This window comes from Parambassis ranga, chromosome 2 (genome assembly GCF_900634625.1).
Source record: "Parambassis ranga chromosome 2, fParRan2.1, whole genome shotgun sequence".
Lineage (NCBI taxonomy): Eukaryota > Metazoa > Chordata > Actinopteri > Ambassidae > Parambassis > Parambassis ranga.
The window spans coordinates 20,126,643-20,149,842 of NC_041023.1; the positions used below are offsets into that span (position 1 = coordinate 20,126,643).

General features: G+C 42.4%; 1 protein-coding gene across 1 annotated transcript; it reads right to left on the bottom strand.

The window, feature by feature from the left end:
- Positions 1–282: 282 nt before the first annotated feature.
- Positions 283–20,122, bottom strand: mdfic (MyoD family inhibitor domain containing). The gene is made up of 5 exons (XM_028399575.1): positions 19,797–20,122; positions 19,368–19,566; positions 17,039–17,149; positions 6,268–6,651; positions 283–2,358 (listed from the first exon to the last, which is right to left on the bottom strand). Exons 2-5 carry the CDS (start codon positions 19,459–19,461, stop codon positions 2,108–2,110), a joined length of 840 nt encoding a protein of 279 aa, XP_028255376.1. The 5' UTR covers positions 19,462–19,566; positions 19,797–20,122; the 3' UTR covers positions 283–2,107.
- Between the last annotated feature and the right edge of the window lie 3,078 nt (positions 20,123–23,200).

Genomic DNA, 23,200 nt, shown 5'->3' on the forward strand with positions numbered 1-23,200 from the left:
TCACTCCTGGGGAGTGTAACAATGGACTTGAATTTGGGCTTATGTCTGTAGATTTGTTGAGTCCAAACTCTTTAGAGATGGTTCTGTAACAACTGTTTGTATGGAGTCCTCACAACTGTCGTTTGATTATGTCATTATACACTTCAACAAACACATGTTGTGAAGATTGAACTGATGGATCATTTTCCTGAATGAACACATGACAATGTGAAATATTCCTGTTTCATTTGTTTAATTAGGTTCCACTGTCAGGAAATCAAATAAAATAATGTTTTGGGTCATATTTATGCAGAATTATAGAAAATTACAAAAAGTTCACAAACTTCCAAAAACAGTATGCATATCTGTAGAATTTATACCGTTTATAATCTTATAATCAAGACAAAAGTGCAAAACCACTGCTATTTTTGGTAAAGTTTTATTTAAAAAAAACTGTTCTTTCAGATTTACTATAATATACAAAACTAATACAAAGAGCTATGAACTCCAAGTTAAGCAATGAAGATGAAAATAAGAAGGGTCAAGTGTAAGGCACAGCATAAACAAGGAATACTGTAAGAATATATCGGTTTTTCTTTTCCATAAATTCTTCACATTATCTATGTAGTGTTTCCTTGACACTCAGCCCGTATCAAACTTGTGGTTTGAGTTGATCATGAACACAAAAATGAGGTTCTGCACATTATCTGCCGAAGAGGTGCCTATCCGGCCTCCTTATTATGCACGTAACAGTGCACCATTAGGACGAGTCGATACACGACAGCACATTATCTCTGATGGCGTTAGGAAGGGACACTTTTTGTTACCATTTAGTAAGCAGTGCTAATGAGGGCCAGCATTAAGCATCATCACTTAAACAACATCAAAGCGGATCTCCAAGACATGAAAATGACTCCGCTGGTGATTCACCATAAACTCATCTTGAGATACACAGAATTAAGGAACAGAAAAAAAGGAGAAGAAAACTGCCTTTACCCTGCATTAGTTTACCATTTCAACATGACAGCTTGTGATTCCTTTTTTGTATTGTGAGTCACTGTGGGCTTGATACCCAAAAGCCGCTTATGTGGCGACAAGGGTCACAATTTTTTAATTCCTTATCACAGCCCTGGTGAACAGAGTGCAGTTCAACAAGTCCACGGCATCTGTGTGAAACAGCATCACAAAGACTTGCACTAAATGCAGCTAATCATTGATGGCTATGGAGGACACTCACAGAAATGAAGACACAGGCTGTACAATTTGACCATCTTAATGCAGAAATATTAATATCTGCACTGTATTTCCAGTAAACCCAATACTTCAAAAATACTTGCTGATCAGGATATGTGAGATGACTTTTCTTTAGTGTAACATTAAATTCCAGCACAATTATGAGCTTATCAACAATTTTTGCAGCTTTTTTCCTGTAAAATGTCAATTTAAGTTAAAAAAATTGCCTTTAGTGTCAGAAATTAGCAGATATACATGTGATTTCACCTGTGACATTTCGCCAGTTTCCACTGTTCTACAGTGCTACAGTAGATATGTCTAAATGGAAGTGTGTTGCAAAATTACAGTATAAAATTAAGAATGTATGATCCATCACAGAAACATTTTACAGTGTTGTACAGTACTGTGACTGTAACCAAGTTTTTGAACATAAAATAAAGACTGAAAATAAAGTCGGCATCGTTTTGTATATTCGTCCCTAAAGTGACTAAATAGAGGGAAGACAACTAGACAGCATTCCTGATGTAACAAAAACTGTGATACTACATTTCCATAAATGATAGAATACTAACAATACTCTGAAGTTTTAACTGACATGTTCATCTATCTGGAGTTACTTGTAGCCCACACTGAGCTGATTTGATGGAGAAGCCCAGTGTCAAAATACATCTTTCAAAGCATGCTTTACACAACCACTTCACACATACGGAGAAGACAGGGAAAACAAAGGACCTCCACAAACACATATGCCAGTCATTATACAAACATACACACACACACGCATGCACTTTCCCTGTCTGCCACTGCATCCAAAATGAACAGCAGCAGCAGTTTCCTTCTGTGTTTTCATTCAGGGTCCACTTATCCCCAGCAGAGACGCCTTGGTCAGGCCTTCCTATGTGGGGAAGCAGATGCCGCAGCACTCCATGCAGATTTCCAGGCAATCGGAAGACTCGCAGCAGGCATCCATGATGCCACAGTCCATGTCACACGGGCAGTTGCAGTCATCGCCCAGGTCGTCGGTGCAGCAGCAGCAACAGCAAGCCTCCGACGTGCATGCTCCGCACGAGGCCTGGGCCACCACCATGTTGCAAAGCGTCAGGAACTCGCAGAATAGGCAGGCCAAGATGCAGTGAACGCAGCAGTCTGGGTCCACCGGACAGGGTGACAAGTTGTGAGGTGACAGTCAATAAAGTTAAATCAATTAAAACACGCGTATAAAGCACATAAATAAAAACTAGATTTCTTATTCTTCAGTGAAAATTAGTGGAAAAGCAGCGCAGCGAGTTAGTGAGTGATGCATGTTCAGCAGGCTGACAGCTGGAGCGGAGTAAGCGTGTGGCAAAAAGGTGATGGCTAACTAGGCAGGGGGGCTCAAGGAAATAAGAAAAATTCAAAGAAATGAATTCCTCTCCTGTAGTTTTGATTAACGGAGTGTTAAATAATTGTGGCATTATCATGCAAACTGCTAGGTTGATCAAACAAAGATGATTAGCAAAGAGTCCAAGAGTCTCTCCCTGGCAAACAGGTGAATTAATGCTGGAAAGGCTCACACCTCTGATTAACATTTAACCTCCTTGCAGACCCTCTTGATGTGGCTGGTGGCAAGTTTCAGCTTATTGTTGTGCAGCAATCGACCGTTTCCCTTTAAGTTACTAATTTGTCCATTAGCCACCCTGAATCCGGTTCAGAATGGCTGAATTAGATACATGCTTCATTAAAATTAATCAATGAAAAAGGACAAACATAAGGTTAGGTGTGGCTGGATAAGGGCTAAGAGCAGCAGTGAGGTACAGGTAGAGAAGTAGCTGGAGCAAGATGGTGTTTTCATGAACAGAAATTACCTTTTTATTTGAAATAAAACTCTTAAATAAGAGATGAATGCATACAATTTATGCTATCCTTAATTAAGCTTCCCCGATGCAGAACTTCAGCTTGGTGTATCCAAGTCACTGAACCACACTCCTTTAGTAAGTGTGCCTGACATACACTCCTTGCAGCTGTCTCCTTTTGAACCAAGGCCACAGAGGTGCCACTGCTTTGGAGTGTTAAAAAGACATGATGTGGATGGATGCAGAAAAATAGCATTACAAACAGGGAGCATTTGCATAACTTTCATCAGCCCATCTTGAGCTGTCAGAGGGGGCTGTTACTGATTGGGTTAGAGGGAGAGCAAAGAAGAGGAGAGTAGAGGGCGGAAGGCAAGCTGAGGGCCGCTGAATGCTCATGTTTGATTAATCAAAGTAGAGGCGATTTTTTTTTTCTAATTTTGCAGTGCTAAGGGCTGTGGAGCTGACCAGAAGCTGACTGCGATACAAACAAGATAGCGGAGGGAACATGAAACGAGCAAGCACATGCGTACGTGTGTGTGTGTGTGTGTCTGTGATGGTGCCTGAAGTTTGAATGCATCTTATTATCCTTATCTGAGGCCATAACACAGGCAGTGATGGAAGATGCATGAGAATAAACCCTTCACTGTCAATGGGGTTTCTCATACCACATTCTATACTAGCATCCACTGTAGTGTGCTACCATCACAGCGCTACAAAGTGCCAGAGAGAGAGATAAACACTGCCCGGCCACAGCTTCATGCACAAAACCTCAAAGTTCATCCTAACAAACTCTGAAGGACCCAGAGGGTATAGCCATGCCAGCATTCAGAATGTACCAGCAGACTGTGAGTGTAAGACAAACAGTACATAGGCATTAAGCAGTGGCCAGCCATCTCAGCTATTCACTTGGATGTATAATTCAACACCAGCGATTAGTCTGGATCTTACAGAAGCCAGCAAGGAGAAGAGGAAGGGAAGGGGGGGGGGGGGGGTCGTATACTGTACACAAGAGAGCTGGACGCAAGGCACATCTCCATGAAAACAGAGGGAGACAGACAGAAAGGCAGAGTGAAACCAAGCAACAGACAGACAGAGCAGCATACATTGACAATGCTCCTGTTTAATGTCAGCGAGCGCACATGAAGCCCAGAGTTTGCAGGGCCAAAAAAACAGCGTCCGGCGCCTCTTGAGGAAATAGTTTGAGACATCTGGAAAGCTAACATCAAAAAAAGGGGAGCGGCATGACACAAAACAAGCTGGATGGGCCTCAGAGCAGCAAGCTGTGCAAAACATTCAAACTCACAAAGAGGGAGAGCGAGGGCAGAGATGGCTAGACAGTCAAAGATAAAAGAGAGAGAGAGGGCAAGAGATTGATCAGACAATGCCTTGGTGGCCATGGGGATGCACAGAAGGCACACACGGGTAAAGAGGGCAGAGGATGTGGGCTGGATAGAGAAGGTCCACCACATGCACGTAAAGCAGGTCTGTTTATAATGTATGAAAAGTCAAAAGCTGGAGCGAGCTTACACGCCAACACAAAGGGCTTAATACTGCGCTCAAGGCCTTAGAATAAAATCTCTAAATGAGGCTAAAGCAGCTTGAAGACTTTAACTGATTACACACAATTAACAACAACAAAAAAAATATGACAAAAGTGGAGACAACCCACCCTGCTGAACAAAAGCAGTGTGGTAAATGACTCCTCAGAAGCTGCGGTGTTATCACAGATTGGCTACGGTGCCAAAGGCGTGTGCCAAGAATCACAGAGAGCAACAGAATCCCCAGAGCTAGCTCCTGCTAGCTTACGCCTTTTATTTCCTGTGTTCTGGGGGCTGTTTAGGAGGCTAATTTCACAGGCAAACAGATTATGTTAATCCGTGTAAACATTCAAACACAACAGCTTGGCTGTTTTCCGGGGGGAAATAAATAGTTGAGAGCGAACATATTGATTCTGAGAGCCCTCGCGTCTGCAAATAAGCAACACTAAAGACATAATGAGACTTGTTGAGCAGCTGTTGTATTTTCTTGCACCTTCTCTCTCTCTCTGTCTCTCTCTTCTGTTCTTTACCAATTAAGATGTTGAAAACATGATGTGTCTGAAATATCTCTAGTGAATGCATCCCACCTCTACCCGCGAGGTGCCTTCTTGTTTTGTTCGTGTGTATTTCGATCTGATGCATATTTCAAGAAAAGCATCATCAAATAAAGATCTGACTGCCCACTTTTCTCTTTCATTTAAACTTATATCTCAACCGGAGCATTGTGAATTTTTTACAAACACCTAAAATCACATCTTATTCTCTATCCTCACCTTGGAGCAAAGGCCCACATAAAAAGACAACAGCAAAGGCCTTGGGTCGGATGAATGAAGAGGAATGGCCAATCTACTTAAAAGAAATCTGTTGTATGGATAAGAGACACATGCAAACCCTGCAAATACACACACACCCCCACACAGCTACAGACTACAGTAGCTGGAGGAGGGCGCCGAGGGGGCCCTGTTAATGAGGGCCAGGGTGGTGCTGACGGGATGTAGGAAGAGCCAAAAAGGGCCCGGAGAGGTGTGAGGGGCCGTGAGGGGCCCGAAGAAGGCTGGTCACGACTTTTAATAGGCACCCCGTGCTCTCAGGCCTTGTTAGACGGTCACACCTATCTCCCCGATGGAAAAGGACCGGCCAACAACCTTCATTACTGGACTCACCTCAGCCTTGCACCTGACAAAGTGATGGCTTCCCTGCATGGCAAACGGACCCTCTGACTTGTTGTTAAAGAAAATAAAAGCCACAGGGGCAGGGTAAGATGGCATTTGCTTGACGGGAGTGATAAATATGGGAGGTCATGCACTGCCATCATTAAAAGGTGAGAGAAGGTAAGAATTTATTATCAATATCTTATAAGGTTTTAATTCATGAGCAACTCCTACGAATACAACCACTTTGTGTGAAGGTGGTCACTCTGTGGTGAGAGATCAGGAGTATTTGCCTCTTTTCTGGTCTGACTATTTTATAAGGTCACTAAAGCATTACTTATTATGATAAACTGGATTTGTTTACCATAAATTAATTTTATATGTAGCCAGTCATACTACAGATGAAATGCAGATGGGATGCAGACACAGAAGCATGCCAGCATGTGTTAGTATTAATTCATTAGTCTTTATGCACTCTACTGATTACCGTGTGTGTGTGTGTGTGTGTGTGTGTGTGTGTGTGTGGAGACTTACCTTCTGGTAATGGAGGCTTCTGCGAGCCTGTGGAACTGCCTTTGCTGCGTCGGCTGCTGTCGCTGTTGACCGACAAGCTGGACCTCAATTTCCTCTGCATCCTCTGAGACACGGGTGTGGGCAGCTGCTTCCTGGGCTGCTCTGTCATAGGAGCCACTGCTCTGGTGCCAGGGCCTGACGCACCTGTAGCGCTCGCCGAACTGATGTTGGCACCACAGGTGCACGTCCGCATGGCCTCGGACCCGCCAACACCGGAGTGGATTCCGCTGCCATTACTCAGCATGGGTGTGCCAGTGCTGCCATGGCGCAAGCCATTTTGGTCCTTGGCAGTGTCTCCCTCGACAGGCTCTGAGGTTGCTGGCTTAGGATCAGACTGAGGTTGAGCTGGTAGGAAGAAGATGGGGAAGGATTTTTACTCCTGTTTGATGAAGTGTTCAATATAAAACAACCAAATAAAACTGCTTGAAAACAAAAAAACACATTCAAAACAACTTATAACTTGCAATATGCCTATTTTTATAGAAGAGATTCATTCTACCTCACAACAGCTTAGCTGGAGGAACTTTGCTCTCTCTGCACTTCACAAATTTTATTCTCTGTATCCAGTTCTTACAAAGTAATGGAGACACAGCACTCTAAGCTAAATCATTCTCAGCAAATCGTGCCACCGCTTCCTAACACGGTAATATCGATCACATGGCAAACATTTCAACTCAAAGAAGCAGGCTGACATCGGAACCTAAAATGTGACAGGAACACAAAAGCTGCTGCTGTAGGCAGACGTTTGTGGGTGCAGTACCTCTATGAGTTAAGGCAGCATGATACAGAGAGATTAATAGAGTAAAAGAGAAAAGACACCCTGTGATAGTGTACATATACAAAATGGCTGCTGTCTGCAACACTAATGATCTCCTCTCCTTTGGAAGCTCAGAGATGGCCTCAACTAGTCTTTCTAAGTGCATGTGTGACAGCGGCAGAAAGTAGGGAGACAGCGACCTGTCTGATAAGAAAGAAGGGGAAAGGATGTGAGTGAGCAAAGGAGGTGGCATTGTACTGAAAGGAACACCTGCACATTCAGCTCTACTGGGAGTTACTCCTCCGTTACCTTCCCTCCACATCAGAGCCACAGTGCATGTGCACACGCTGCCAGATATTGTGAATTATTCATCTCTTTTTTAGTTTGCCTGTGTGAACCACATTTATTTTTTTTTCTATTTAACACCTTCATGAACATTGAACATGTAAGTGTCTTCACAACCAAACTTGACTCCAGCCTGATTTAACAGCTAGCATCAGCTCATCAGGCTGCAGCTGTCCACAAATCAACAAATTTTCCAAACACACAACTTAATATGATGCTGGTAATTTCTTTCCATCTCTATTTTCTTGCTGTCAGCTCACCAACAAGTGCAATTATGGTTAACAAGAGAGAGGGAGAGAGTGTGGGAACCGGGCCTTGCACTTTTTAACAACACATCACCCTGGGAGAGGCCGGACGTGAATGTGGATGTAAAACAAAGCAATTAAATACACACACTGGGTTCTGCCTTCTCCTCATTCAGGCTTCTGCATGCTGCTTCTATAAACAAATATAGACTTTAGGGATCAGGATTTCATGCAATTTGAATTAGACAACTGGGTTGCATACGATGGAATTCATTATGCAGTGATTTGAGGCCAGGTTGATGGATTTTTCTTCTTCAAGACCAAAGCCTTGCCCATGACAATGTGTGGAGAGACTTTCTAACAAGGAGGCGCAGAGGAGGCTGCATCTGTAGCTGTTCTTCAGCGTTACCCCAGACAGCTGTTTTTATACATGTACACTGTGTTTTTTCCTCATCAACCACCAACACCTAAGCATGTGGTCCGTAAGGGGACTTTCAGACTTTCTTTCAATGTGGAGACAACAGCAACTTTCTGTTTGCTTTAGACTTGACAATACAGCCCCCATTCACCCTTCGGGAACTTCTAATTGTCGAACATCGGGTCACTGAGAGTAGGAGCATCAGTGCAGACGAATGGTACAATAGGAAAAATACACACTAGCTTCCTTTAATGTGAAAATCCCTCTCTGTAAGCAATCACTTTTCCAAAGTAATTTTTTTACACACAAACAGCATTATGGAGTCCATACACCACAGCAAACTTCTTTCCTAGAAGATCAGAGTGCTTAACAAATCCATCACACATAGTATCTTGCATAACAACAGTCATTTTTCCGCATTTAGGTTAAGTGAACTAGCCACATAGACGCTCACACACAAACGCTCGTGCACAGAGAGGCCGAAGCAGACTGGGAGGCATAATTGCCTTTCCTTCTGAGGAAGTCAAGCTTTCAATTTGCCAAAGTATAAATAGTTATTAAGAAACCACGATGTAAAAATCAGAGTACATAAGCGGTGGCTTGGGTTTCTGACACACTGCAGAAAGCCCTAAAAAGTGGTTCGAGTCAGAGGAGTAGTGCACTTCAACTGGCAGGTTCTTGGAAAGTCTTTACACCGTGGCAGTCTTTATTTTTATCCTGATGAAAATAGTGAGTAAGATTAATGCACACAATGGAGGAATATTCATAATCATTGATCATAATAATGATGATACTGTCAAAGATGGCAATGACAGACTTGTACAGTCACCGTGAGACAAATGAAGAGATAATGAGAAAAAGCAGAAATACAGTAAGTTCTGTTGGAATGGTGCTACGCCTGCTAATACAGTACATCCAAAACTTTTACTGTGCATGCAATTCACACTGTGAACTGCACTAAATTATAGACATTTTAGAAGGGCGTGTGCAACTTTCTACTGTGGGCTTCACACAAGATTAGACTTCATAATTTCAAGGTAACATAATGCGGTAATGAAGTTTGTGAAAATACATTCTGAATCCACATCTGAGGATAAAACTGATTTATGCAAATGCGAGCTGATCCTGCTAATAAATCCTGACGGAGCAACACAGACGCATCTTCTGCTATATTGTCTCTATAGCACAGCAGGAAACACAGCCAGCAGCAAAATGTGATACGAACAAATCCCAGCCAGTTTGGGGAAAACATACGAGTTGTACCATGAGCTTTTAAGCAGTGGCTAGGTGTCCTAACATAACCAGATGCACACAGCCTGACATGTTGCATTAAACCCCCTGTTTTGAACTGGACTCACATACACACACAGGCTTCAAATTGGACTTGTAACTGCCCTATTTCTAGCACATCAACAACTGTTGAGGGTGTACATTTGTAGTTGAATAAAACATGGTATTCCCCTACACACGCTGTCACACACATCACAGGGGAAACTAGGGGGTGAGTGGTTCTTGACTGTCTAAGCAGCATCCCAATTTGGTCCCAGCTACTAGTAGCTGACAGCCTCAAATATCTGGGGAGCATTTTTAAAAGGCCAGTGTTTGATGGATTCATGAAGAACACACAAATATAATTGCCATTTGTCACTGAGTCTTCAGTGGCTGCGCCACACAGGGACCAAGCGCCGGAGTGCCGCTGGAGAGAGCCGGAGTTGCACCGGAGCTGTGTGGGGGATCGCTCTGTATGTAAAACTGAGTATATAAACACCTCCATTTTTGTCACAGAAAATAGGTCCTACAGGAGGGAACTGGAAATTGCACCCAAAAGACAAGAAGCAGGAGAAGGGAGAGGTGGAGTATATAATATATACAGGCCTACAGGATCCGTCTCACACATACACACACATATGCATGCACACACTTAGACCTACCAAGAAGAATATGCATGCATGCATGTCAACTGAAACAAAGCTGTATAAACAAGAATTCTAAAATAGTCAAGAACATGAAAATATAACACAAAGGTCAAACAGGGCAATATGGAGATTCTCATTTGCACACAACTACATGGAGAGAGTCGCAGGTAAGGCATAGAGTGGATAGAGCAATCACACGGGCGCAGTGTTTCTAAAGCTCAGTCCTTTTTAATATTAATGCCCCTGAGACAGAAGGAAACAGGGAGAGGAGAGACGAAAGGTGTTTGCCCAGGCTTATTAGAATGCCCATCATAGAGAGCATACAGTTATTCAAATGTCACATCATTCACACCAAATAAACACCACAATCCAGATCTTGTATTCATCTCCTAATAGCCGTTATTACACAATGCTATGAGTTTGTGAGTTAACACTGAATGGAATATGTGAGCAGAAGAGGCACCTTTCATTTTCAAGTTATGAGCCCCAAAGAGAAAAAGGCAGAACACACAGTTAGCTCTGAGACGCTCGTTCCGCTAACACGGCCGGCGTTTTGTTTATCTTTTTGTGCCTTGTATTAGAAAAACATGTATATTTTCTGCTCGGCTGGCCATGTACCTGCATGATTGAAATGCTAATTTGTAAATGTGCAATGACCTAGCCAGACTCCTCTTACTACCACCACCCCCTCCCCTCCGTCTCTCTGCCAAAACAGCCTGAGGTATCATCTCTCCTCCTAACAAACAGCAGAGTGTGGAACAGCCCCTGCCTTTCAATCCAAAGGGATATATTTTCTCATTAGAAATTATACATCTTCCCTGTCCATATTTATAGACGCAAAACCAGGGGAATTATACTGCAGAGAGCGTGAGAGGGACATACAGAGAAAAAAAATAGTACAATGAATGTTATTACAAAAGGGCTCTGATTGAAATTTTCCTTGGGCATATCAAAGCCTCGTTTACTGTTTGACCTTCTAAACCCCTGGACAAGGACTTCCTTTATTGTCTGGAAGGACAAGTTGGAAATGTCACAAGGATCAACATCCAAGTGTCGCATCAAAAGCACAACAAACATAATCACCGTGTAGTTTGGATCAATACAACGCTGATATCAGCAGTGCAGACTGAGAAGTAGATTTGCATAGAAAATTAAGAGTCCTGTAGGGATGTGGGTGCAAATCAGTGCGTTTACACAGAGTGGACGGCAAGCTGACACAGGCTAACAGAAATGTCACTTGTTCTAACAGATGTGCAAAAAAAAGTGACTCTGGACATCACAGAGCAATCCTGGCCCTGTCAGTTCATACACATGCACACAATGTTTTGTATTTATCCAAGATAATATGGTGATGATGATGGGTGTGCAGATGATGGCGATGACTGCTGAAGAAAGCTAAATTACCTGCTCTGATATTGGATCCTCATCAGCAAAAGTGACATGTGTGTGTGTGGCGGTATGCATGTGTGTGTGTGGCGGTAACCCGCCACAGAACTCTATTAACTGTCTTCACCTGTCAAGGCTGATCATACAGCGTAGCATCTCATTTTAACGGGAAGCATCACATCTTTGTGTGTTTTTCTCCATCACAGTCGTGTTGCTCAGCTGGTTCTCAGTGGTCACACGCTTTTTTTTTTTTAATTCTCAGTGACAGTCATTTAAACCTTACGGAAGGGGAAGTGACACCGCAGCTGCCTGGACCCAACAAAAAGGGAAGCGGGGTGTCAGGGATTTATTAATTTCAAATTTTGCTGCTGATTAAGTGGAAAAAAATAACCCCCCTTGGACCTTGTTCTGCTTAATTACATTTTACAGCAGCAATGGCATCTTGAAAGACGTGAGCTTGATTTGACTACCTGAACCTCTCAGCCTGCAAGGTGTGAGAGGGGGTGGTGACAGTGGTGAGGTGGGGTCAATTATCTTTGATTTTTAAAACAAATTAAGTTCCCAGACTAGTATGTTTGACTGCTATCCAAACCTTCAAACCTCCAAATATGATGCCATCTTCTCTTACATGAGTCATGTTGAGGGGAAGTCATTTACACTGGGTGCACCCACTGCCCCCCTCCCCAGCTCCGGCCACAGAAGTTTCTGCCCTCCACTGTTGTGTGGAATTTGGCATGGTGCTAATTTGAGCGCCTCTCATGTAGCAGGAGCAAGGAGTGCTTAAAACCTTACAGCTGTGAGAGACACTAAACGGTACCGTGCTCTCTACCTCACCTCATTTCTGAGATGAATTTGTACGAGTCTCTGCATTAAGCTTTTATTTCTCCCTCATCTGTTTCCGAGTGTAGTGTAGAGACAGCTGAATGCACAACTGCAGTGTCTTTAAAAAGTGCAGCACATCTTGCACAGATTTAGACTTTACACTGCTAGCTACCGCAATTTCTAGAAAGATCAATTATGACGTGACTCAGAGGAGGCCTGAGGGAGCTGCCAGGCTTCATACTCCAAAAAACATGCTCCACCCTCTCCTCACATACGACTCAAAACAAAAAAAAGAAAAAAAATGGGTGCAACAGAGCTGGAGTGAACAGGAGGGGAAGAAACTGGGAAGGAGGGGAAAGGAGGTATTTTCAGTTTCAGTTACATCGATGACTCAAATATTCCACCGGCTTCAAAATCTTCTAGCTGAAGTAGAAGTTCCACAGGAAGCTCACATGTTTGAAATTCAACGGCAGGCGCGCAGACATGCACATGCGCACAAAAAAAAGGGATGCAAAGCAGCAGGCATGGAGCCACCCGCACAGCAAACACAGCATCTATGGAAGATCTACTGACATGGCCAATATTAAAATAGCAACAATGAGAATGTGCCAGCAGAGCCACTGAGGCCTAAAAGGCAAAATACAGCTGAGGTCTGTCTCCGGGTCAGAGGGGGGATCGACAGTCTATCAAAATACCCCCACACCAAGTTCCTTTATTTGCTCAGTATCAATCTCAGCATTAACCCTCTGCTAATGGGACAGCTGTGGGTCAGCGCCTCGCATCTTCGGGATGCCAATCAAGGCCTTAAGCTGAGAGATCAGCCTTTGGGACAGAGGTGCTCGTCTGCCTCTGAGTGGCTTTTAAAACACAGAGACGCCTGTATCGATTTTAGCTCTAGCCTGAAAGAGAGGTGGAGGTGGTGGTGGGTGTTGGTGGTTGTGTCAGCTGTGACTGTCTGCACGTCTGGATGGGAGCCAGCCCCCAGTCCCTGGTCACCCTCCGCTGATCAGGGGGTGGGGGGGCTGAATGACCTAGCAGAGAGTCAGTGAACCTGCAAACACGAAGGGGGCAAGGAGTTGGAAGCTCGAGGGGTTCAGGGCTAGCGAGGGCAACATCAGCAGAGATCTCAGTAATAGAAAAGGGTTTTAACCTTAATGTTGGAGCCAAAACCCTGTTAGGGGCCAAGTAATCCCCTCTGTGCTGCTCTCATTTGAACTAGCTGCTTTTTTTTTTTAAATCACCCCCTTCCCCGCCCCTTATGTGAGTGGCTCATGAAAGGGAGTGACACCATCACTTGTGGTTCTAGTTAGGGAGGAGGTAAACATGAGCCCACCTGCCTTACGTAGACAAGAATGATATTATAACAACCATACTTCATTGCATAATATTATAATACATACGTGAAACACCGACTTGATTTGTTAGCCAACACATGTCTAAAAAGCAGTTAGATGTAATGACAATATTAAATATTTAAAATCATTACATATGGCTGATAATGTGTGTGTTTTTTTTTACATATGTATTTTTAACCTGCCATATTGCTTTTATATTAAGGCTAGAACATTAGTGTATATGCTGCACAAGAACAATTCAGACAAAAAGGTCAGTTGGTATTAAAGCGGCTCTGAAAGATTTCTCTCTGTCTTTTGTTAATTATAGGGGAAAAAAAATAAAAAAATAAAAAAAATACAATCTTCCCCTACAATCAAAACCCATATATGTTGCGTTGTATCTAATGTGCACTTAAGAGACTGCAGTCCATGAATTGAGGTATGCATATCTAATCATTTGGCTCAAGTATTTTGAATATCTTCAAAAAAAAAAAATTAACAGTGAATAGTGTCGGGCACTTTGGGTAAAATATGCTAATTAACATACTTGAAATTTCCCATATGAAATCTATCTGCACCAAGACAATGAGAAAATAATTACAACAGAGGTAGAATTACAATGGCCATTTTAATCAACCCCTACACTAGCATTTCACCCTATTTATACAGTTTTTGATTCCATGACCCACTGGTAAGTAATCACTTGAAAATTACGGTTCAGTTTATAATAGGTCTATGCTTTAGACACATTATTTCTGCAGAGACAGGGCTCGGAGGATTACAATAAAGATATGAATCTTGCATAACAACAATCACTGTGCAGTTCCTATAGTTGAAAAAAACACAGGCTGGGGGAAAGAAAAACTGACATGAGGTTAAAAAGTTTTTAAGCACTTGAGGCACTTTCGAAGACACGCAAGGCCAGGTGCGAAGTCCCAGAATGTTGAATCAACACTGGGGCAGTGCTGATGATGAAGAAGCACTTGGACCAGCAGCCTAGTGCCCAAAACTTTAGAATTTTGTATATAAATCTTCACTGTTGAATCAGGTGAAAATATGTGACACCCTGCCATTAAACAATCCCTTTTACTGCATTATTAGGGGTCACAAAATTCACTTCCAAAAGGTCAACTCTTCACATAGCTAATAACCTTGAAGTTGTGCCACTAAAAAGCCGAATCAGAGATTCACACAAAGGCCGGTCATGTTATTTGACCTTCCTTTCGCACTACAGAATATCCCTGAGATAAAAACACACAGACCTGTTCTTTGGCAGCTAGTAAGGTCATCTTTATCAACCGCAGAAGAAGCATTAAAAAAAGTATTTGACAATCTGGTGAATAATGTGATGATTAAACTAAAACTGGTGCTGGGTGGTAGCAATTTATTTCGAGGCCGGGGCTGGAGAGGCAAGGCCCTGTTTGCAGGAGATATCAGCTGCTTGAAAACCCAGAACGGTCTCTTGAGGAATGTCTGTCTCCCCCACAAGATTCTCCCTCCTCCCACAGGATGGCAGAGCCACAGAGGAACCGTTCACTGACAAAGGCCTTACAGGAAGGGCACATTTATACTTTTTTTGGGTCCAACAAGCCTATGTGGTCGACAACCTCTATTCTAACTAAGTTATACAACACCACTCCATTACGGTTTATTTCAGCTTTTAGGTTCACGCTCAGCAATTAATTTGTGCAGCAGAATGCAAAACTTTTTACCTGATGCCATATTTATGTTCAGGAAACCCACTGATTAAACGGACAACTTGTCAAAACAATGTTATCGTTGCTGAAATAGGATCTCTGCTGTTATGACAACATTACAATTGGCTTCCTCTTGCTGTGAAGAGTCGCCGTCCACAAGCTATAAAATGGGAGGGCAGGAGGGGAAAAAACAGCTAGAGGCTGGGATGTAGGCAGGCAGATGATTTCTTATTGATTTCCTGTTTCTGTGGTGAAGAGGGCTCTCAATTACCCCTGCCAGCGAGCAGATTGGTCCCCTCAACAAAAAACAAAACCACAGCGAGGCTCCATGACATAAATAGGTTAACTTAAGCTGCCCTAAATGAATATCCAACTTTGATTTAACCACAAACAGACATAGGTACATAAAACTTTCACAAAGAGTATAATAGCAGAAACTTGGGGTTTTGCCTTTATTCGACATGACTGTTTTATGTTCATGTTCTCTCAAAATAGCACATCTTCCCTGCTCTAAAATTTCCTTCACCAGTCTATGTGTGTGTGCAGTAGAAAGAGCCTGTGTGTGGATGTTGCAGAAGGGGGTGGGTGACATCAATTACAACGCAAAACTGTTGTCACAGGGGCTTATCTGCAGAGATGAAAGAAAGCAAGCCTCCCTCCAGAAGTGCAATACTCCATACACCTGCCAAGCTAGAAAGACCTCTTGACAGAAAATCTTTTTTTTTCCTTTTCCATGCTACTTCAGTAAACAAGCCACTGGCAAGCCATTAAGCATAATGCCAAAAAGGGCGCCCTGGAAAAGTTAACAACCAAGAAACCAAAGAACTGTTGTCAAGAATGGTGTCAATGAAAATCTTATTGTTAGCCACTTACAAAGATGGAAGTAATCAGCTGCTATTAGCCTACGCTGATACATCTCACTCTTCTTAAGAACAATAAAACGCACAAAAGACTTTAGCCAGTTTTCATTTCTGTGACCTGCAATCCATTACTTGGTATCAAGTCACAATTACAGAACAAAAGTGCATCTAGGTTTAATTAGACCTGCTAATAACTCACGCAGTTCAATGTCAAATAATTGTTTTGTAAAGCCTCGCTGTGCACTACATTTGCATAAAACTATGTGATTTGTTCAGGTATAATGGGGACTTCACAAGAAAGAAATGATTATAAAGAGCCAGCAAAGAAGGCAAACATCACTTTAAAATCTAAAACATGTGCAGGTTGGTATGATTGATTATTGGAATGAGCAGTACAAGAATACCAAAGACAGGAAAATGCCTGCAGCAGCTGGCACCATTCTGCTCCAATAGGTAAATGTTTGGTACAGGGGTAAAACAAAAAAACTGTGGCTAAGATTCATTTAGAGTGCAAAGTCAGCCAATGCCAGAACCACAAACAGGATTTCCCTTTCAAAAACATCGGGCTCAGAGTTTGGAAGAAGATGTGAGCCAAGTTTTGGTCATTATGGCAGAATAAGTGAGCATGCATGTTGCACCACTCACTTGCCAGGAGACCCTGTGATTGACCCTTTATTAATTGCAAACAGTGGGTTTTTCACTGGCCAGCTGCTTCATGCATGTGCAACTGTCATAACAGCAACTATTGATTGACAGGTTGAGATTAAGTGTGCTTAAAAAAGGATGTAATTATAGCTAAAAAACACTTCAACCGTGTGATGATACAGGCTAAATATATGTTAATTGTCTTTACCCTCTACAAATAAACAGCTCATTGTTGTTTATCATTAAAAAAATAACATATAGATGTCCCGCTGTCCACCCACAGGTTTCCCATGTTGTTAAAACTTACTTCTTATGGGTTCACAATAATTAGGCTTCACCTCTGTCACGTGACCTTGTCCTTCAGTGGCTGGTCTCCTGGGAGACGACGTTCTTCCTGATGAGTCACTGTCGCAAGCATCTAGGGGGAGAGACAAGAGTTTAAAGTTAGACATGAGTGACAAGATGAAAAACCTGCTTTTGGGTTGTTTGGTTTAATGTCATCCCATCACAGTGTTCTAAATGAGCATGTGCTGCAGATGTAAACTTTGACTGGAGAGTAAGCCACACGGGACAAAATATCAGGGACAGCTGGAGAGGTGCGGAGGCCGCTCTGCGCCTATTTTTGCCAGAAAAAACAGGCCACTGGCAAACTGTACAACATAGTGGGGCGGTTCAGGTAAAGGCCCTGCCAGAGCTCTGGATCTCATTTTCTCTCCTTGTGCTCCTGGGTGTGCGCTACCTGCCAAGCTTCTTTTACTGCCATAAAGGCTGCATTCATCTAAATTGGAAAAAGTATTCTCACAGCCTGATAGCTGCGCACAGAGACAGTTTCACTCATCTCTCTGAGCTGTGGCTTCTTGACTTTAAAACTTGCTTTGCTCGTTGCACACTGCCGCTTTGTTCAGTAAATAAACCTTCCACAATGACTTTATTCACTGGTTTGGTTCCAGATGTCTGCTCATAGACCACAGGACTAAAGAGTTTCTCAGCGCTGTGTTGTAGCTTTAAGCCCTGAACCTAAAGAAAAAAAAAACGAGTGAAGAAGATTGAGCAGACCTAACAACCGCATTTACAGAAGTTTTGTTGCGATGCTACAACACCCTGTGTTTGTGAGCGGTGATGGATGGCGAGGAGTGGAACGCTGTGGATACATATGGCACACATCTCAAGCTAAGGAGCTGATGTATGATAGCAGTGTTAGCAGCAGTGCTGTGTGATGCATCGCAGTATTTAGTGATCACAGTTAGAAATAAATTGGCCTATTCTCAGTACATCCACAGTCCCTTGAGAGGGAAAATCTAGTCCTGACTGCGAGTGCCTTTGAAGGTCCAGCGAAAATCCATTCACAATCCAGCAGCCCCAGTGATTGCTTACTTTGTCCTACTTTACTATTTTTTGACAGTGCCATAATGATGCTTGGTATAAATAGGATGGTTAACGGTTCATTGCTTGTTTGAAGAAAAATGAAAAGGGGGGGGATGAGGGGGTTGTGGGGTAAGCTTATTTTACATGTGATAATCTTAGGGGCAACTAGAAAGTTAATTAAAAACTATAATTGGCTGTGGTTGCTGTTAATAGTCACCAGGGCGTTTCTTCAGACTTTATTGAGGAAAAAAAAAAGCACAAACATTATCAAGGCTTAACACTGGGGCGCAGATACTGATGTATACTAAAAGTCACATGAATATAATTTAAAAAGACAAGGCTGAGATTGTCCCAAGCAGGCTGATAAAAACGCAGTAATCTGTTAATGCTTTCTCTGCTTTTTATTTTTTTAAGGCTGTTTCTGTCATGTTTGACCGTCGGACCGAAATGAGTTCTTTGTGCAATATATCACAGATATTTATAGCACTGTTTCATTAGTAGTGAACTGGCAGCATGGTGGAAAAAAAACATTCTATAAACATTCACAAGAAAGAGCTGCATGTAGTCATGCATTCAGTGCTGGGAAGAAGTGGGAAGAAGGTATGTTTGACTACTTATATTAAGTTTAACCATGTGCACCTAAAATGCTACCTACTTAGCCACATTGCTAGCTGACTGCAGATCAGCCTTAAAATACTTCCTGGTTTTGGTTTGCTAGCATCCCTGCTCGGCACACATCAGACATTTTATAATACTTGTATTTATATTTCAACTTTTTCCTTTTATTTACAGAAGAAAACAAAACTGAACTTTCAGCTCCCATAGTTTCTTTTTCATCGTGTTTACTGATGTTGTGTTGATGCTGTGGAAAATGTATAAAGGTCAAAGGAAAAAGTGGGTCTTCACTTCCACCAGACTGATTCCAGCTTCAGGAAGCACTTCAGTGTGAATGCCACATTACTTGCAATAAGACATAGAAAGTAAAATTGAAGTTGAATAATCTTTAGATTATTATAAGATTAGGGTCATATTTTCTGTAATCTGTAGTTGTAAAAGTATACACATGGGATTTCTACACACACTTTGGTGTGTTAGCCACAAGCATCTGGCTGGAAGATGTGAACCAGGGCAGACACAACATATAGGACTTTTGAAAAATAAACTACATGTTGCCCTGGGACATTTTGGGGCCCTCTCATGCCCTAAATGTCACTTTTTAATTAAATGTTATTCATTTATGGCCCTGGTTCTCTCTGTGTGTGTTTCCTTACCGTGAGAGGTTGTCAGTAGGGGACTTGTCTCTTGCCCTTGGCCCTTTCCTGGCCCTTCAGGCCCATCCGGAGGAAGGACAGTCTCCTTGGACATGAGACAGTCGTCTTTGTGGGGAAAACACGCAGCAGAAGAAGAAGAGGTTCCTCCCTTTTCCTCAGCACTCACTCAGTGAGACCAATGTCTCCTCATCAGCACAGGCTTGAAGACACACAACAAAAACGCATTACTCAACTACAGAAAGTCGCCTTCCTTATTCACACTGAAACTGACGTCGAGCTCCAGTAGTGGAAATTTCCCCAAAGCTGTTTTTTTTTCATCTTAACATAACCATGACTCCACATGCTGCCTGTTTGCTCTCATGTTTTCTTATAAAATGCGCTGTATATTTATAGGAATGGCGGACATGTTGTTTATGAAGCACAACTTACCTTTCAAACATGACAACTCCCTTTCCTTCAAATCTGACTTGCTCCCATCCTTCAACTCCGTCAAGCCTCTCTCTCTTTTTTTTCCCCACACAAACGCGTGGAAGAAGAAAAACTGGGTTAACTCCAACAAACTTTCTCCGTAACTTTTTGCGTCGTGTCGCTCTGTTTCTCTGTCCAGATGTTTTTGACGCTGGAAGAGGGAAACAAAGTATCAACAATTAATCCTCGAGACGCCTTCGACGCGCAGTGGCGGCAGTTTACGCAGGACGGTGGCGTCTAAAACATTTTCATCATATCCGGATTCCTGCAGCTGTGCAGCCAGTGAGGGCACTCTGCTCTGCTCTGCTCTGCTCTGCTCTGCTCTGCTCCCCTTTGGCGCCTGAAAGGGGAGAACAAACGCCCTCCCTGAACATGTGGATTCAAAATAAAGTTAAAATAATAAAAGAAGAAAATAATAATAAGTGTATTTTAACACTGCAGTTTGCTTAGAATATATAAATACGAACTTTAAAAGACATTAGTGATATTAATTTACTCAATATGCTTCATTAGTAAGCTGCACCCCAATCATCAACACCTGTGCTCCTCTTGCCACAAAAGGCTCTTATTTTGACAGTCACGAACATAAACAATGTAAATCCAGACCTATCATTCAGTTTAGAAACAAAGTGATGCATAAAGCTAAAGTAATAAACTTTAAAGCATCCATACATCAGCTTTTGTAAACAAGCCAAATATGACATATCATGTCAGTGACATCACATAAAACAAATCAATAGCAGTTATTGAAAATTACGCCTTTAACCCCTCATGTTGGAATCTTAGAGGCCCTACTCAAAGATGGTGTGTGCTGTTAGCAACACATCCTCATAAAACATGTGCCTGATACAACACAACTTTATTTCTACATTTAATGGAAGATATGACCGTATTGCCCCACATCCTCTGATCATATATGAACATTTGAGATCCCACTTTCATGAACACACAGATATGCTGATGGAGAAAATATGCATGCATATATTTTTAGGACTAAAATATTGACCTCATGTTATTTCTTTCCTGGTGAGGACAGGTTGTCTGTTAGATGTGATGAAATAATTCTAATGTCCATACAGTTGGACCCTTAAACTTTCAATATTACTCACAGTTGTTAGACCTAACGGTTCCACAGACAGTTAAGCCTGATTCAATGTCTTGTGTTGTACAGAGGCCTAATTAAGTTAGCATGCTAACTAGCTATCACCATTGCATGACACCATTATGATGGGACACTGAGTGAGTCTTCTTCTTCCACTTTGCATAGCTTATCCTGCAGCATATATGGGAAGTTTGTTGGTTGGGAAACTTAGTTGGCAATGAAAAGCAATTTCAAAAGAAAATGGATGAGAAAAGTAAGCTGATCAAAGTTGTAAAAAACTAACACCAACCTCTTTTTTAGTGCCGACATCATCTTTTATTTTTCTTTCATATATAATTTACTTTAAATAAAGGGCAGCGGAGCTGTGCTCATGCTGTGTCCTCGGCGTAGTCGGTGGGGTATTGTTAGTCCAGAGTCTTGCTGATTGCCATCATAGCCATTGAACCCTATTGGTAACAGTATAAGTGAGATTTAAGCCTTGGTAACATGAGAGTGTGGAGGTGATTGATGTGAAATATGCCCTCCCTCATTGACTGGATGAACTCCATTTTCTGCTCCTAATGCAGAAATCACTCCGGGTCCCCAGCATAATGATTTACGATGAATCTGTGTCAATGTTGAACTCGGCAAACCCCACGTAATCCATCTTGCAGATATACCTACCTACCCCACCCCACCTTGCCGGCTCTCACCCGCCCCGTCCCCTGCCTTCACGAAAGGTAAGGAACGCATCTCACCCTCCACCCCCCCCCCCCCTTCCTCCCGATTCTCTCTCTCCGTTCGTAAGTGTTGAATCCATTACAGAGCTGATGTGTAATCACAGAGGACCTCTGTGCCCCCTCAGACTGTAATTACCTGGATACAGATACTCCCTCACTGCATCCCCTAGAGCTGCTCCAAACCAAGAACTCCGTTAACCAGCATGCAGTGCTTTCAGCCTTGCCTATCTGGGTGGCAATGAGGAGATACAGTTGAGAGATGGGGCTTGTAAGAAAAAAAAAATCATGGTTAAAATTGCATTTAAGTAATGGGATTTTGACCTTGCTGTGTGTAAATGGCTATAGTTCACCACAGAGATTGACTCATGAACAGTGCACTGTACCCCCCCCCCCACTCACACACACACATACACACTATGAAGAAGTGTGCATGCGACATAACTGCACCGTGAAATCAACCCCTGTTGTCAGTCTTTGTCTCTCTTACGCAGTGACACCGCTGTTGCTGCTGACAAACATTATCTTGTGTGTGATCATGTGCATAGTCACCCCCCCCCCCCCCCACACACACACACACCCCACCTCCCTTTCTTTTTTTTCTTTCAAAATAAGTCAAAGCAGAACTGGCTGTGTAGAAACAGTAGGTTGTCACACTGTGTCAAGCGCTGGTGTCAGCATTGCATCTGTTACAGTCACATCTGAGAAGACACAAGGAAACATCTCTCTGTTGACTTCATCTGTTTGTTTGGCAGCCTGCCTGATTGCTGGAGTGTGTAGTGGCGAAGAGAGAAGCGCCGGCTCAGTTGGTGCACACGCCGCCAACAAGTCTAATCCTCCTTTTGCTGTGGAGAAAAGAGGGAATCCGGCCCCAAACAAACATTGTGACTGTAAGCTCCCATGTCTCCCATGCAACGTAAGTCTTTTTCAATTGTCTGGAACGCATTTGATAAACAGATTAACACAAATAAAATTCATTTGACATTTTGAGAAATACAATTACAGCCAGCTAACAGTTAGCTTATTATAACAAAACAAACTGGAAACAGGATGATACATCAAGTTTTGCAAAAGAAATAAGAATCTTTTCTACAAAAGCTAAAAAGTACAAATCACAGTTCTAAGTGCCAAAGTTATTCTGCAGAGCACTAACACAGAGGCTACATCAGCACTAAGTTAACAAGCAAAATCTAATGTATATGATAAAAATATATATGCTAATTGGCTATCTGTTTGCCATGCTGTGATAATATTGGATGCCTTAGGCATACATGCAGAATTTTGATAGATGAAATAGCAAGTGTAAGTAGAGCATTGAGACATGTTCATTTTATGCTAAGCTAATAATAATTTATCCAGTAATATAGCTCTGATAGGACTTTTAAAGCCTCAGCAGTCCAAGTTGCCAAAACACCTGCATCATTAACTGTGAGGCTTCTCTCTTATTATGAACTTGCCAGCTGCATTTGTTTTTTTGTTACGGAGTACAACTTTTACAGAAACTAAGCAGGAAAAGAAAAATGGCTGCAGGACAGAACAGAACATCT